A 16,910-nucleotide genomic window follows, 5' to 3' on the forward strand; every position below is an offset into this window, starting at 1 on the left:
GTTCTGGCCTACATGACTGGCTCACCTATTGTGAAAAAAGGGATTCAGATTTGACCTGGATGGAGTCCACTAACTGGGAAGTGTACGAATTCAGAGTGCTGTGCAGGGAGTCAAAATCCCAGACATTCTTGAGCGAGATCTGGAGTTCATCACACAGTGTCTTGGAGCCCTTGAGCTTGGCATCCCCTAACCCTAACCCTGTCTTCCCTCAAGCACTCCTGTTTTGAGGCTCTGTGTATTTCAGGGGAGCCCTAGTTCAGTGGCTGTGCACATGCTCTATAGGCAACTTCAGTCTTCAGCATCTTTAGTCAAAGATGCTCTCTGGACAGAGCCACCAAGCGGAAGCAGGCAATACTGTGGCTAGATGGACCAATGATCTGATTCAGTATAAAGCTGCTCCAAAAGCCCACGTTTGTCGCAGACGTTTTGCAATTAACAGTATATCCTCACTCTCGCCAAACCTTCTATAATGGGAAAGACTAAGTCACAAGGTGATGGAGGACAGAAAGCAACCTTGGAGAAACCACTGCCAGTCTGTGTAGACAATCATGAGCTAGATGGACCAATGGTCTGACTCAGTAAATGGCAGCCACCGATGTTCCTATGTAAAGAACTTAATTTAGCCAGCATTCACCCACAGGAGCCAGTGACCACCACCACCACCACCCCCGCTCCAACCCAAAAGAAAACAGGACAAGGACTCAACTTCAAGTTTGTTTATTTTACTTTTTTAAAAAATGATGTCAGAGTTTTGTTTCTTCTTATTTAAAAAAAATACTGTTCAGATCCTTAGCAATGCACCACTGGGCCTTGAAGTCTCCCCTGCTGCCTCTCTTAAAGTCCCAGAGGGCGGCTCCAATGCTTTTGAGTGCCTCTCCCAAATGGAAGAAGAACTACCTGCCCTCCTTCCTCTACGGCCGGGATAAGGTGAGGGAGGCAGGGAGAAGTTGTCAGATTCTTAAGCCTTAGGAGTAGAGCTGCTGCCATTAAGGAGGCACAAGAAATCACTTCTAATAAATGGGGCAGAAAGGCTCCACCGCTTTTTTTTTTAGTCAATTAGGGGCATGTTTTATAATGTCAAACTGTGTCACAGGAAGAACCCAAGGAGGAAACTGCCACCCTTGCCACTTTCCCTGCCATTTTGGAAGAGGAATGTGCTTTGGAACCAGAGTAAACTGCTTTTACTTTTTTCCTTAAAAAGTGATCTCTAGACTTCTGTAGTGAAGGCAAAATTGTACTCCTAAGAATAAAATGTTAAACTTGTTCTCTCACCCCATTCCCCATCAAAACGTTTAAACATTCCCAATCCTCCTTTCCCCTGCCTATAGAAAGGCCCCTCCCACCCCCGACCGAAACATGATTCAGAATATTAATATTATTAATAATAATCATGCACCCCTGCCCCGGCAGAGTAAAAATAAGAGAGAGAGACTCCCCCCCACCCCAAAAAGGTCCTTGCCTCCCCATTTCATACCCCACTAGTTGTGTGTCTGGGGCACCTATTAATCCATAATCAGTAAAAAGTAAAACGGCAGTTCCATGGGATTTCCCCATGCTGGCAGAAGCAGGGGTGGCTTTTGAATACTGTTCAGACCAGTCGGACGGAAAGAAATGGGAACCCCATTTTCCCCTCCCAAGGTGGCTGGGGGAAAGAGAGAGCGGAGTCCCATAAAGATAGGTCCAATCTCAGGTCAGAAAGGGCACTGCACCTGGAGTAGAAAGAGGAAACAAGGGATTACCAAGAGAAGAGAGACAAAGCAACCTTTCACCCCAGAGATTTGCCTATCATTAATTTTGAATATTTGACCACATTTCAATTACTTCATAGCCCAGGCATTAAGTTGAAAAGGACTGTGTACACTGTCCAGAGCAGAAGCCCCACCACCTAGGCGCATCAATCATTCCCCTCGCTCCCCTTCCTGCATGTCTCATGTTTACAGCCTTCACTGCTTCAGACGAAGGCAGTCAGTATGAGAAACATGGGAGAAACAGTGAGGGAAATGATTGATGCTCCAGTCGGGTGGGACTTCAATTCCCTTTTTGGATGGTGTACACAAGTATATTGTCCTTTTCAACTAACATATGAAGGGGGCTTTTGAAACTTTCAAAATTGATTTTTGAGGGACACAAATTGAAACAGAGAGCCTTGCTGATAAAACTACAAATTAACAGCAACAAGCAGCACCTTACCAAAATCCCATCCTTGTTTGAATCATTCTTCCCAGACCTGTCGCTCTAATACAGGGGTTCTCAACCTGTGGTGCTCCAGATGTTGCTGAACTACAACTCCCATGACCCCCAGCTACAATAAATCATAGCTGGAGACGATGGGAGTTGTAGTTCAGGAAAATCTGGAGTAACACGGGTTGGGAACCCCTTGTCTAATAGAATCCACATTTGTTAATGGTGGTGGTGGTGAACACAAATACACAAATTATTAATGATGTAGCCACACTTGGAACACTGTGTACGGTTCTGGTTGTTCCACCTTTAAAAAGATTGGGCCAGGACAGATTTTATCTTACCAGCCCACATGGCTAGAAAGGGGACTTGCTGAAGCCATCCAGATAACAGGGCATCCCACATGATAAAGGGACGTGCTGCAAGGGTGCTGGGAAGTCTGTGCAAGATGTCCTGAGAGGCACGTACTTGGCACATCCCCTTTTTAACCACATGGACTGGTAAGGTACTAGCTGTACTGGCCCACTGTACAACTGGAAATGGTACGGGAAAAGGGAAACTAATCTGATGGGTTGTGAGGACCTTCCTTGCAAGGAAAGGTTTTGGAGGACTTTTCAGTTTGCGGGGGGAAGCAGCTAAAGTAGATGGAGAGCTAGTCTTGCGATAGCAAGAATTAATTGTTCCCTTTGCTAAACAGGGGGTTCTTCTACACATAAGTACTATCTGCTGTAAGATATACACCCCCCCCGGGGGGGCAGTGGTCCCTCTAATTTTTTCCATCTCTGTGCAGAATGAGTTTTGTTCTGGGCGGCAGTACCAAGGCAGTGTGTGCGCACCTGCATTCAGAATGGGGCCTTCCTGATTTAACCTGAGCGGGATCAAAAATGAACTGAGCGGACATCCAAAAACCTGTGAGCACATGCATGTGCGCATGCCTTAGAGGGAAGAGTGGCGGGGCGGGGCAGTAGCTCAGTTGTAGAGTATCTGCTTTGCATACAGAAGGGCCTAGGTTCCATGCCTGACATCTCCAGGTAGAGCTGAGAAAGACTCTTGTCTGAAACCTTATGAAGAGCTGCTGCCAGTCAGTGTAGACAATACTGAGTTAGATGGACCAATAGTCTGATTCAGGATAAGGCAGCTTCCTGTGTTCCTAAAGGTTTAGAAAATTATGCACAGCATGGAGAAAAATCTTATTTCTATCTGCTCTTATAACTTTAGAACTTGGGGACCCAATGAAATTGACTATCAACAGATTCGAGACAGACTAGAAGGAAGAACTTCTACATGCAACACTCTATTAATGGAGCTCACTGCCACAGAATATGGTGTTGGGCACTAGCACGAGTGGCCTTAAAAAGAGATTAGGCAAATCCATGGAGGTCCAACACTGGCTATGTGGAACCTCCATGTTCAGAGGCAGCATATCTGACTAGCAGTGGCTGCAGAAGAGAGAAAAAACAGTAGGGAAGGTCTACTGTCTTCATGATCTCTGGGGCCACTGTCGGAGGATGCTGATGACTTTTCTTCTGGGTCCAACTGGGCTTTTCTTATGTTTTAGCATTGCCTTGAGGATCACTCTTTACATCCAACTCATTTCTGACTTTCCAACATTATTTCCCATGTCCTCCTGTCATTTTCACCAACCCATAACCAAATCACACCTCGCCAGCCTTCAGTCTTTTCTACCTTGTCGCTTCTTGGCCCATGCAGCAGGGGGCGCTCACTCATCCCCGGCCGTCATTCCTCTCACAGTGCCTTTCTGGCGCATCTACAATAAGACAGCATCCTTCAACAGCTTGAAACCTCCTAAGCCACTTTGGCTTGTGGTACTATCCCTACTTACTTCCACTATCCCTGGATTAGGGCTACTATCTCTACAACCAATCGTTAACACAATTTATTTATTTTTTAAAGCCAAAGAAGAGATCAATTTTAATTTACTAATAATCTTAGTTAAATAAATCTGCATATTACCAAACTCTCATAGGTTCATAATAATTTCTCTTTCATGCTTTATGACGAAACAGATGCAAAGATGGTAGCAAGCATGACTTGTCCCCTTAGCTAAGCAGGGTCCACCCTGGTTGCATATGAATGGGAGACTTGATGTGTGAGCACTGGAAGATATTCCCCTGAGGGGATGGAGCCGCCACTCTGGGAAGAGCAGAAGGTCCCAAGTTCCCTCCCTGGCAGCATCTCCAAGCTAGGGCTGAGAGAGATTCCTGCCTGCAACCTTGGAGAAGCCGCTGCCAGTCTGTGAAGACAATACTGAGCTAGATGGACCTGTGGTCTGACTCAGTATATGGCAGCTTCCTATGTTCCTATGCAAGGGCTTCTGAATTTTTAACAGTTCTGCAGAAGAGGGAATTGCGGCAGGTACCAGCTTATAATGCAGAGGTGAAACATTCATACCTAATTTTAGTAGGTATTTATCTTCATTTATATAACGATTATAGATTTTAAAAGACCCCTCTGTTCTCCTTTGCCCCTTGATACTCCCATCTTTCTTCTCAGAAAATAAATGTCCTTCTAGTTAGTGGGCTGGAATAAAAGACTGATGTAAAAAAAATTAAGATGTGACCCACATATTCCCCTCAGGGAATGAAGCCGCTTTGGGAAGAGCAGAAGGTTCCAAGTTCCCTCCCTGGCATCTCCAAGATAGGGCTGAGAGAGATTGCTGCTTGCAGCCTTGGAGAAGCCACTGCCAGTCTGTGAAGAAATACTGAGCTAGATAGACCAATGGTCTGATTCAGTATATGGCAGTTTCCTATGTTCCTAAGTTGGAACATGAGCCATTTATGAATCCCAACCATCACTTGAAGGCTGACAGTATACAGGGGTGAGCAAAGGTTCTGTAATTATAGGTAAGTTAGCAGTCACCATTAGAAAGAAGGGCCATCTTAAACATATAAAGTTTTAGCAAGTAGCGGTGATAGGATGGGTATCTTTTTTGGCCTGAGTGTGCCTTTCACAACAACCCTGAGGTAAGTGGAGGAGAGGTCTATCAACGGCTACTACCGTAGTCAGAGGGCTGTGGGCCACCTCCAGCCTCAAAGGCAGGATGCCTCTGAGTCCCAGTTGCAGGGGAGTAACAGCAGGAGAGAGGGCATGACCCTTTCAACTCCTGCCTGTGGCTTCCAGTGGCATCTGTGGGCCACTGTGCGAAACAGGATGCCGGACTAGATGGGCCTTGGGCCTGATCCAGCAGGGCTGTTCTTATGTAAGTAAGGCTGAGACAGAGGGAGACATTTAGTCAAGTTCATCCAGGGAGCTCGAGCCAAGTAGGGAATTCAGTCTGAGTTTCTAAAGTCCAAGCCCCTTTTCCGCACACAGCTAGAAGCAAAATTGATTCATTTACTAATAAAATAAAGCCTGTCGTCCTAGTTACCACTTCCCATTCTTGTCAAGAGGCTCTTGTGTCAGATATCCATGAGAGAGAAATATAACACATTTGTAGCTCTTCCTCTAATGGAGAGTTTTGATTTTTTGTTTGTTTGTTTAAAAGCTTTGCATCCTACCAAACACGGCTCCAGAAAGGGTCTCGAGTGGCAAACGTCATAACTTAAAAATAGCAGTATCAAGAGAAAAACAGAGTTTTAAAATTACACGTATAAACAAAACAGGCTCCCCCCTCACTAGCTGAAGCAGGGAAGTTTTGCCTAACCTTCTAATAGTGAAAGCTGAGCTGGCCTGGCAGGCTTCTCTTGAGGAGGGAGCTTCACGATGAGGGAGCCACCACAAAAGCAGCCCTGCTGCTTGTGGCCACGAGTCTTAAGCTTTCAATAACGATGGCATATGAAGCAGGATTCCGCAGATGAATTTTGTACAGGGGACAAGCACTCCCCAAGATGCAGCAATGGAGAAGCTGTACTTGCTGAATTACTGTCATAGGAGTTCCTGAAGACATGGGAGTCCTGCATAACCCACCCACCCCTGACCCCACCCCACCCCACTCCAATCTCCCCTACAGTGTGTGAAGCCCCCGTCTGCTCCTCTGCCCCAGAATACCTCATCAAGTTCCCTTTGTGTCTCTTCCTCCATTCGCCGGATGTCCGCCATGCTTAAATCCACCCACTTATCCAACCAGCAAAATAGCTGCCTGTGGAAGTTGGTGAAGAGGCGCCTTTCTTGCTGTAGGAGAAGACTTCAAACAATTAAAAAAAAGACGACTGCGGGGAGACATGATAGAGGTCTATAAAATCATGCATGGTGTGGAGAAAGTGGATAGAGAGAAATTCTTCTCCCTGACACATAACACTAGAACCAGGGATCATCCCTTGAAATTGATTGCCAGGAAATCTAGGACCAACAAATGGAAGTACTTTTTCACATAACGCATAATCCACTTGTGGAATTCTCTGCCACAAGATGTGGTGACAGCCAACAACCTGGATGGCTTTAAGAAGGGTTTGGATAACTTCATGGAGGAGAGGTCTATCAACGGCTACTAGTCGGAGGGCTGTGGGCCACCTCCAGCCTCAAAGGCAGAATGCCTCTGAGTCCCAGTTGCAGGGGAGTAACAGCAGGAGAGAGGGCATGCCCTCAACTCCTGCCTTTGGCTTCCAGCGGCATCTGGTGGGCCACTGTGCGAAACAGGATGCTGGACTAGATGGGCTTCCTTGGGCTGGGACAGCAGGGCTGTTCTTATGTTCTTGGATTCTGAAAACACAAGGGATTCCCTGAAGCAGGGAATCCAAAGCAATATTCTTTCTGGGGAGGAACACAGCTCCCAGTTTCAGTCCATGAAGTCCTTGGCACAAAGTAGGCCTCTGCTTTTGGGTTAGACCTCCACTTGCCCCATGGAGAACAGACACTGGACTTGATGGCCCTTAGTCTGGTCTGATAGCACAGTACATACCTTCTTATGAGTTGTAGGCCTAGAGTTGCCACTAAAATTCTGACAAGGTTTTCTACAAAGGGGAGAAAGTCCCAAATCCCATGTTTTAACATTCCTCCACAACTGCCCAAAGCGAAGCCTGAGACACCCCATCCACCAGTCCAATCTCACCTTCTGGATAGATTTTTCCACTCGACCCTGAAGGCCCCACCAGCGGAACTTCACCGTGACAAGTTTATAGGCACACATATGGGGGCAATCTTCATTATTGGCTAGTTCCCGCTAATAGGGAAGAGAAAAACAAAACAACCCAGGAGAGTATTTTTAGTTTAGGAAAAAAACGTCACAGGGTTTAGGGGCAGGAATGACAGACATGAATGAAGTTTGAAAAATGTTGTATGACCGTGTGGAGAAAGAGAGGTTTCCCTCTGCCCCCAGCATAACACCAAAACTCAGGGATCACCCAATGAAATAAGTGGGCAGGAAGCTAAGTTAAAGTTAAGTTAAGTGGGCAGGAAGTTAAAAGAGATAACTTCTTCACACAAAATGTAATTAATGTATGGAACTCTCTGAATCAGCTTAGATGGCCTTAAAGGGGGCTCAAACTGCTCCTCCATGAATGTGCCTATCAGAGGCCATTAGCCATGAAAGCTTAATAGAGCCTCCACGTTCAGAGGCAGTATGCTACTGAATACCAGTAGCTGAAGGCCAATAGCAGGCCAGGGCAATTGGTTTCATGGTCTGCTTGGCTACTGTGGGAAACAGATGCTGGACTGAGGGACTTTCGGTCTGATCTGACAAGGCAGTTTTTAGGTTCTTCAGGGTTAGGACTAGAGTTGCCACTAACATTGTGAAATAGAAGTTTGAAGGTGAAACATCGGAATTTGAAGGGAAGCCAAAAGGAATGTGAGAAGACCCAGCAAAATGTTCTCACAGCCGTTTTGCACATCTAGCGCCCACAACCACCCTTGCTTCTCGTCTCCCCAGAGAACCCAGAAGTCCTAGTTCACAATGCACCATTAATTTTGCAGTGCATTTGACACATTTTCCCAAGGGGTTGCTCAAGGTGCTTCAGCACCTGAGGCAAGGTGCAAAATGCTATCTTGCCCCACAACTTTGCTGGGGGGCCAGCCCCCTTGCAAAGCCAGCCCTTGCAAGGTTTGAGAAGGCATGGGGGACAGGGAGGCGGGGAAGGCTGCCAGCAGCCTCCTTTTCTCAAGCTTCTTGAAAGTTTTGCAAGACAGGCGAGGAGAGTGCACAAAACCAGAAGTGGCAGGTGTACATGTGTGATATGTGCACACGCACCTGCCACTTCTAGTTTTACGGTGACCAGGGTGGCAAGAGGGTATACAACCACCCCCCACCAGCGGCTTTTTGAAGCAGCACCGGAGCGGGAGGTAAGGGCACCCTCCCTGTGCCTTTAAGTGCCTACCTCCAGGTGTGCATGCACGGAACTGGTTTCATACACACCCCTAGTGGTGGAGGGGCATTTCTCCCCTGCTCCACTGGCCAATAGGTTGCCACCCGAGGTGATAATTTCCCCTTTGTCTCTTGAAAGGTTGTTGCCCTCACAACAACCCCCTTAGAAGAAAGTTGCTGAGGCAACATGAGGGGCCACCCAGTGAAGCCCTGGATTCAAACTCATGTTCCTGAGCTACAAAAGTGCTGCAATCACTGGACAACCCTAGCTCTTTTGAAATGCCCAGGCAGTCCAAGTCAACACTGTGCCTCCATCTGGAAGATGAGTTAGCGGTCAGATTGTAACCACCAAATCCTCTCTCCTTACAACCAGCAGATAACCCTAGAGCAGGCCTGCTCAACTTAGGCCCCCCAGCTGTTTTTGGACTACAACACCCATAATCCCCAGCCACAGTGGCCAATAGCCAGGGATTATGGAAGTTGTAGGCCAACATCTGCAGGAGGGCCAAAGTTGAGCAGCCCTGCCCTAGAGGCCTAGGAGACATGCAGTGGGGTGCAGGTCACCTACAGGCAAGTTCTCTTGTTTTGAAAGGCAGACATACCTTCCAGTCAGGACCAAGAGGGCCTCTTCCTGTCTTCGGCGATTTGAAGAGAGCTGGGTCTTCATCCGGCTTGTAATCCTGGAACGGAAATCGCAGAGTGTAAAAAGGGCTGCAAGACAAGATTTTGCTGAGGCTTCCTGATTCTTTCTGTTAGCAGGTCAGAAAAGGGCTATGTTTTCTGTCAGAAAAGGGCTAACACCTCTGACCTAGAAGGCAGGGCCCAACACCCTTCCAGAAGGACCTGCCAAGTGCTACTGAGGTAGCTTGAGTAGAAACTAGTTTCTCTACCTACAAAGAAAAAGCAGCCAGCCTCTAAAACACCAAGATGTAATGGGGGAGGGTAAGGTACAGAATACAAAATTTTAGCAATATTTATGATAGTTCTGGCATAAGTCATCACCACCATTGCCATCACTTTTAGTAAAAGGGTGTGGGGGGGGGGGGAAGAAAGGTAGCAGTCACTAGAGCAGGGATTCTCAACGTGTGGGTCCCCAGATGTAATTGGACTTCAACTCCCATAATTCCTACCAAAGGCCACTGGGGCTGGGGATTATGGGAGTTGAAGTCCAATCACATCTGGGGACCCACACGTTGAGAAACCCTGCACTAGAGGGTAGCGGTGAAGGAACTGCATTCTGCATATGCTCATATGCATCTTTCTTAAAATATTCCCGGACTCGATCTTAGTACTGAAAATAGATTGCTCAGCTCGTTTAAAATAAATGAAGCTCTGAAAGGGACAGCACTTTCTCCATGGTCTGGGCTGCGTTTGTATGTGTGGGGCTGGAAACAGGCACAGTTAAGGAGATAAGGACTACAAGTCCACCCCAACAGAGCTGGTAAGACCAGCTACACACTCCAATGAGTGAGCAGCGTGGTTCCACCTCCTTCGATGTTTGTGAACAGCCCTGAGCTATTTTGTAAGGGCAGTCTAAAAATCAAACAAATACAATCAATCAATCAATCAATCAAGGCTAGGGATGTGTGAGCCGGCTCGAGGTCGAGCCAGCTTGCATTCAAACTCGCTTGGCTTGGCTTGAGGTCAAGCTGAACCCGCTGGGCCGGTCCAGGGCCAGTTCAGGGTTTGGTTTGGTTTTAAACAAAAAAAGTGGAATTACCACCATTGAGAGGCTTCAGGGGCTCTGCTGCTGCTGCTGCGCCGGGGAGAGTGGGAGTGGTGTCTCCTGGTGTTCCGTATCCCCCTGCCGGCCTCCCCCCCCGGTCATTTTTGGCCCATTACGGGCTTCTCAGCAGTGGCTGCGGCCATTTTGGAGGCCACTGCGGATGCCCACTGGAAATCTGCTGGGGGCCATGCAGACGACCAGTGGCCATGTGTGGCAGCCTCCAAAACGGCCACTGTAGAGAGGCCTGTAACGGGCTGAAAACAACCCGGGGGGGGGAGGCCAGCGGGGGAAGGGCAGACATCAGGAGACACCCCCACAGCCTCGGCAGCACCCTGCAAAGGCAGTAAGTCCATATGTTGTGTGTGTGTGTATTTGTTTATTTATTTCATTACCCCCCGCGCTGGGCCTGAACTGGTTCAGACTAGAGCTGGACTGGGCCCGGATCTAGTGTGTACAGAACCAGACTAGACCCAGTTCAGTTCGAGTCCGATTCTACTTGAACCAGGTTTTCCGGTTTTGTGCACAACCCTGCTAGAGACCCTCAGAAGGATATCAAAATTCAATGCTGTAGAAATCCACTGTCAAGATGGCTGTCTCCACCCCTCCCAGAATCCTCCTGTCTCCCATAATCAGGTTAAGCTTTTGCCAGTGGCTCTCTTGCCAGCTGATTGAGACCCAAGGCTGCATCTTACATCATCCGACACTTGCGTCCGGTCTCCAATGTCTATATGAACAACTTCAACATCCTTCCAGGTCTCAGCATCGAGTCCATGGACCTGACAAGGAAAAAGGAGAGAGTTGGTACCCTCATGTGATGCAGAGCAAATCTCTTTGCAGTAAAATACCTATGTTCAAATGTGTCTGGTCCATGGATAAAATAACCCAAGCTTTTGCCCTTGACACTTTAAAAAGGGAGATTTGGCATAAGGATTTTATTTTTCATTATATGTGCAAGACAATCTTAGGTACATTATTATTATTATTATTATTTTACATTTATATCCCGCTATTCCTCCAAGGAGCCCAGAGCAGTGTACTACATACTTGAGTTTCTCTTTCGCAATGCCATTTTATTTCTGAGCAGTGACACTGAGCACTGATGTTGACTCTAAGGTCTTGCTTTTAATAATGAGTTGAAATCAGGCTCCCAAGATGAAAATTTGAGAGTCTCTCTCTCTCACACACACACACCACCCACTTACGTTGTCTTGGTCACCTAGGTCTGGTTTGTGCCACGTTTCAATTTTGATGAAGAAGTCATCCTTCATGTATTCATTCTGTCCCAGAAGGAGAAAACACACTGACCCAGAATTCATTGCTGCAGCCCTCAAAACCCAAGGCCATGCACAACATGTATTGACACATTACCCAGAATGCTCTGGGAAATTCCTGTGGATGACTCACGACAAGTGAACTTCACAGGGTGGGCGTTGCCACTGCTTAGTGAAGATAGGAGACACAGTTGTGTCCACAAGGCCAGAGAAGTTTAGGGCTGGTGAGGATAATTGAGAAGCGTTGACTGCCCACCCACAGTCGCCCCATCTGCAAGCCACTCACCGTAATAACTGCAGGAGACAGGATCAAAACAAGAGAAAGACAGAAAGTGTGTTAAAACTGTGTAATGAAATACAACAACCAATATTTATATACTGCTTTGCAACAAAAGTTTCCAAAGCAGTTTACATAGAGAAATAAATAAATAACATGGCTCCCTGTCCCCAAAGGGATCACAATCTTAAAAAAAGAGAGAGAGAGAGAGAGAGAGAGAGAGAGAGAGAGAGAGAGAGAGAGAGAGTCTTCCCTAACCAGAGCCACCAATAATGATAATGATGATGACGACGACAACAACAACACTTTGTTAGCCACCCCACAACAAATTGTTCTCTGGGTAACTCACAACAACAACAAAAACATCCAATTAAAACACATAACAAAAAACAAATTACAAGAGAAAATAGAATACACAAAACCTTTTAAAACTTTTTAAAAAGAGTTTGTTGTAGCCACTTATTTAGCAACAAATACACAGTACTATTCTAAGCCAACAAACTACCCAGTATCTAACACAGCACACTGTATCTAAGCCAAAACTACAATTTAGTTAACAATCCCCTGCTTGTTTAGTTGTCGATTGTTTAGTTAACAATCCCCCTCAGAACACAGAAGTTCGGGACTCCCATTTCCCTCTAACTCTAGGCCCTGGAGATCAATGGCTTAAAACTGTGCCCTGAAACACTCTGGGATTTTTCAGAAGCGGTTCCTTGACAAGAAAATCAATAATGGACCAAAAAAAAAAAAAAAGGCTGCTTGCTCATCCAGCAAGCTAAATGCTGGGTGCATAATAGGTCTCACATTCAGTTCAAGGCAGGCAACACAGGGGCGTAACTATAATAGGGCAAGGGGAGACATCTGTCTGGGGGCCCACTGCCTTGGGGGGGGGCCCAGAGGCAAGTCACATGACTGACTCCCCCAGCCACACACCCACCCGGGCTTCCTTCAGTTGTATTCATCCTCTGAAAGTGATGCGAGTGTTAAGACCTGGAGCTACCAGAACAGCATGTCTTTCTCTAGTACCATTAAATGGCTTGCATCCTCCACAATTTACAAAACCTTTTAAAAAATAATTTAGGATGATGTTCTATTGTGGCACATAGGTGTTTTATACATACATATATATATGTGTGTGTGTGTGTGTGTGTGTGCGTGTGCGCGCGCGCATGCTTTTTGTTACCACTATTCAGCCTCATTTAAGATTTCTTTACTTCATGAGCTGAGCTTCAGTGAGGGTGGGGGGGAGGCATTTTAAAATCTTGTCTCTGGGCCCACTCCAACCTTGCAATGCCCCTGAGGCAACAAGGAGGCACAAGGGCTGGGCCAATACTCCACACGGCCTGGGTGTTTGCCCTAGAGCACTTCCCAGAATTGTCTGCAATGTAACTGGGATTCTGTTCATTTGCAAAAGGTTCCTTAAAGATAGAAAGCCACTGCTCCAGACAGCTGTTTCCCCTGCCAGAGAACCCAGGAATCCCAACTAGGGATGTGCACGAACCTGTTCAGAGGCCCTTTTACGGGCCTCTGAACAGGTTCGAACGATGGGTGGGTTTGAGGTTCGAAGCTGGTGGTGTGTGTGTCTTGCTTTAAGGGCGGGGAGGGTGCACTTACCACTCCCCCTGCTTCTCCCAGCCCCTGCCTGTGCTCGGTTTTGGTAAAAGCCTTCGGGACAGCAGTGTATTTCCCTGCCACCCCTTCCTCCGGAAGTATTGGGCGTGCATGTGCACCCGTTACTTCCAGCCAAAGAGAAGGAAGGGGCAGCAGGGAGGTACACTGCTGCCCCAAAGGCTTTTACCAAAACTGAGAGCCGGTGGGGGAGAAGCAGGGGGGAGGAGTAAATGCACCCTCCCCCCGCCCTTAAAACGAGACACACAGCCCCACCCCTGCCCGGTTCTGTGCACATCCCTCGTCCCAACACCAGGGGCTCTTTCGCCCGTCCCTCCTCAAGGCTTACCAGTTCGACAATAGGGATAGGCATTCCAGGCTCTCTCATGAACAACTAGTGACCCCTCAGGGGCAAACATCTTAATGAATCCAGGAACCTTGCTGCAAAACAAGAGAAACAGGGGAAATCAGCACAGGCCTGAGTCTCCAGATGCCCATATGCAGGATGGTCCTTACCTCTGGAGATGGTAGATCTTGTGGGTGTACTGGCCCCTCTCCCCCTCACGCTCGTAGGGTTCATTTGTGAGCACCTCAATTCCCTCGCCGCCACCTGTATTGTTCTTGCTGGCCTCGGCCACAGAGAATAACTGCCCTACCTGATACTGAGGGGGCAAGAGAGAGGAGTGAGTACCGCTCCCGCAGATCAGGGCAGCAACTTGGTGGAGGGGTGGCAGGCCAGCAAAATCCTCCCTCCCTTACGCGCTGGGAGCAAAGGGGGCTGGTGGCATCTGCCACCTTGGGATGCTTTATGCCAGCTCATTGTCACCCATGATCCTTTGCCCAGGGGTGAGCAGGACTATGAAATTCCTGACAACAGTGCCTATCAATGCAACTCACCTCCTCTACAGAGCAAGGCAGGACTACCCGGCTGGGTTTTTTTCCCGGTGAACAAAACGGGAAGAAGGAGAGAAAAGAAAAAGAAGAGTTAGACGGGGGGCCCCTGAATGCTCAAGCCCCACTACTGTATTTACTAGATAAAAAGCACACACACAGACACAATACTGATGCTGTTAACATATAGCTCCACCACCTATAAAGCACTACCGTGCTCTCTGACCTAAGAGAGTTCCTTTATAACCTTTTGCATTTGCCAGGAGAGGCAGAGGCCATATTCAGATTAGACTCTCTGTTGATTCAGTGAGACAGAAATCTGAAAAGGATAGAATCCTTGTGTTTTTTGCTGCCTGGGGTGTGCTTCCCAGGACTGCTAAAGCACCATTCTATGTACCAATACATCATCTCTGCCTCAGTACATCAAGTTGGGTGGTCCCTCTGCCTCCCAGACTTGGAAGAAAGGGATGGGGCCAAATGTAAAAAAACAAAAACAAAAACTCAGTGGAAGAGCAGCTGCATGTCTACAGGTCCCAGGTTCAATCCCTGGCATCTCCAGGCAAGGCTGGGAGAGACTCTTCCCTGCAACCTTGGAGAAGCCGCTGCCAGTCTGTGTAAACAATGCTGAGCTAGATGGTCCAATGGTCTGACTCGGCATATGGCAGCTTCCTATGTTCCTAGTGCTGATGTGCTAGAAATGGTTTACATTGGTATGTATGGCGGGGGAGGGGGGAAGAGTAGGCCAATAAAAATGTGTGGATTAGTAACTTTTCTGGACTTATTCACAAACTGACATTATCTAAGAAACACCACCATATTTGCAGGTCAAAATATGCTCCCCCGTTTTCAAGCTCTACTCTGTTAACTAGATAAGTGTTGATGCTGTTGTTCAGGTTACTGAACTTCTTACGGCTTCCAGAGCTGTAGCTGCGTTATTGTAATCAAGACAAGACAATCTTCCCAACCCACCTGAAACAGAAGGATTTTCTGTACTTGCCGATTGAAGCACTGTGACATATCAAGACCATGCAGAGCGAAAAGCACATTGATAGCTTGTTATAAAACTTTCCTGCAGTATAAATCCCATGCATGTTTACTTAAAAGACCCACCTAATTCAATGGGGTTAGCCTCATGTAAGCATGCATAGGATTGCAGCCTTTGAAGACAACATTCTGTGATACAGATTTATACATCCCGTAAAAAAGGAGACAGGCTAATTAGTAAATTAAATAGCATTAAATAGCTGCCTCCCATGCCTTCCCCCCCATGCTTCTCCCCACCCTCCTCTCACACCCTCCATATGCACCAGCCATCTGTTGCTGCAAACTTCCTGAAAAGCAGTGCCCGAGCGTGATTTGTGGTAACACTGGCATTACAAACACCCATGTTAAACTCAGAAGTAAGTTCATTGCATTCAATGGGACTTACTCTCAAATAATTGCAGAGGACTACTGCCTTGGGCAGGGAGCAAAGAAAATACCAGATTTAAGATCTGAGCAGGACATTCCTTCTCCCGCCTCCCAGCCATGAATGTTTTGCTATAGAAGGAGTGTCAAAAATACACCCAAATGAGCAGGAACGTTAACAGGAATGACATTTTTAGAAGCGGCCAAGCAGGGGCATCATAGATAGGATGCCAGGGACTGGGCGTGTGTGCCAGATAGATAGACAGACAGATAGACCCTGGCAGGATCCACCAGAAGGGCCAAAGAGAGAGAGCAGAGCAATATTAAAAAGGGCTGCCGTTATTTAGAGAAGGGAAACGCCTCTCCACCACACCAAGAGCCACAGGCAAAATAACAGGGGGAAATGTACAGCATCGAAGACACTCTTAGGGGCGATGAAAAAACAGGGAATGGAGAAGAGCAGCAGGGGGGAAAGGGGCAGCCATATGCATAGCTAGGACCGTCTATCTGTCTACCGCCCACCTCTTTCAGGAGAGCCCCCTCCCCACTTTCTAGTTAGCCCTTGCCACACGCCGGACCTCTCGCGCAGGCACACCCACCCCCCTCCCAGTACTCACAACTCTTTGATCAGCACCATCCTCCAATCCCTCCAGCGCCCCACACGCCAAAAGCACCAAGCCTTCTCTTCCTCGTCCCCCCACCCCGGCCATTGACGCCATTTCCGCCCTCACTCCAGCGCACGCTGGCCGGGGCCTGCCCCCGACGACGCCACTTCCGCCCTCACTCGGGCTCCTCCTCCCGCACAGCCTCCGGAGCAAGGGCCTGCCATGGGGGCGGGGGGCTAGCGGGGCGGGGCTTCACGCCAGCCTATTGAGCTTGAAGGATAGCACCCTGGAGCCCCGGGAGAGAACTTGAATGCTAGGGTTGCGTTGGAGTCAAAGATCCGCGAGGGGGTGAGCTCGCAGAACCGGCTTCCCGCGGAACGGCTCTACACTGGACCGCCTCTGAGTTATGCGCAGAGTGCCTCTCTCACTGAAAAGGAGTAAACTCGGACACTTTCGGTATTTTTTTAGCCTTGATCAAGGCTCAAGGACATGCCTTCAAGGCAGGGTTGAGCGCCTGCGTCGCCGCCACCTTTCTCTTTAGGAATCCCTCGCTGGATATAAATGTGACTCGTGTATTAGGAGTAGAGGGGAGCGTTGGCCCCCCTAAGGCACTCTTGATTTCCTTAGTGAAGTTTTCAAAGACCTGACGGGAAAGGCATCCCGATCCTCTGCATGCTTACTTGAAAGT

At 47.9% G+C, this 16,910-nt stretch overlaps 1 protein-coding gene across 1 annotated transcript; it reads right to left on the minus strand.

Annotated features, from left to right (window-relative positions):
• Window positions 1-701: 701 nt before the first annotated feature.
• Window positions 702-16,373, minus strand: LOC128329808 (phosphatidylinositol transfer protein beta isoform-like). The gene is made up of 12 exons (XM_053261542.1): window positions 16,235-16,373; window positions 14,217-14,247; window positions 13,836-13,981; window positions 13,669-13,760; window positions 11,721-11,728; window positions 11,366-11,440; window positions 10,856-10,939; window positions 9,040-9,117; window positions 7,190-7,300; window positions 6,190-6,312; window positions 3,868-3,949; window positions 702-1,709 (listed from the first exon to the last, which is right to left on the minus strand). Exons 1-11 carry the CDS (start codon window positions 16,252-16,254, stop codon window positions 3,902-3,904), a joined length of 816 nt encoding a protein of 271 aa, XP_053117517.1. The 5' UTR covers window positions 16,255-16,373; the 3' UTR covers window positions 702-1,709; window positions 3,868-3,901.
• Between the last annotated feature and the right edge of the window lie 537 nt (window positions 16,374-16,910).

The sequence above is a fragment of the Hemicordylus capensis genome, chromosome 6 (genome assembly GCF_027244095.1).
Source record: "Hemicordylus capensis ecotype Gifberg chromosome 6, rHemCap1.1.pri, whole genome shotgun sequence".
In the NCBI taxonomy this organism is placed as follows: Eukaryota; Metazoa; Chordata; class Lepidosauria; order Squamata; family Cordylidae; genus Hemicordylus; species Hemicordylus capensis.

Coding starts and splice junctions, on each gene's coding strand:
- LOC128329808 (XM_053261542.1), bottom strand. CDS start 16,254: ATGGTGCTGATCAAAGAGTT. Junction 14,248..16,234: donor ATGGTGCTGATCAAAGAGTT/GTGAGTACTGGG, acceptor AAAAAAACCCAG/CCGGGTAGTCCTGCCTTGCT. Junction 13,982..14,216: donor TGCCTTGCTCTGTAGAGGAG/GTGAGTTGCATT, acceptor TTGCCCCCTCAG/TATCAGGTAGGGCAGTTATT.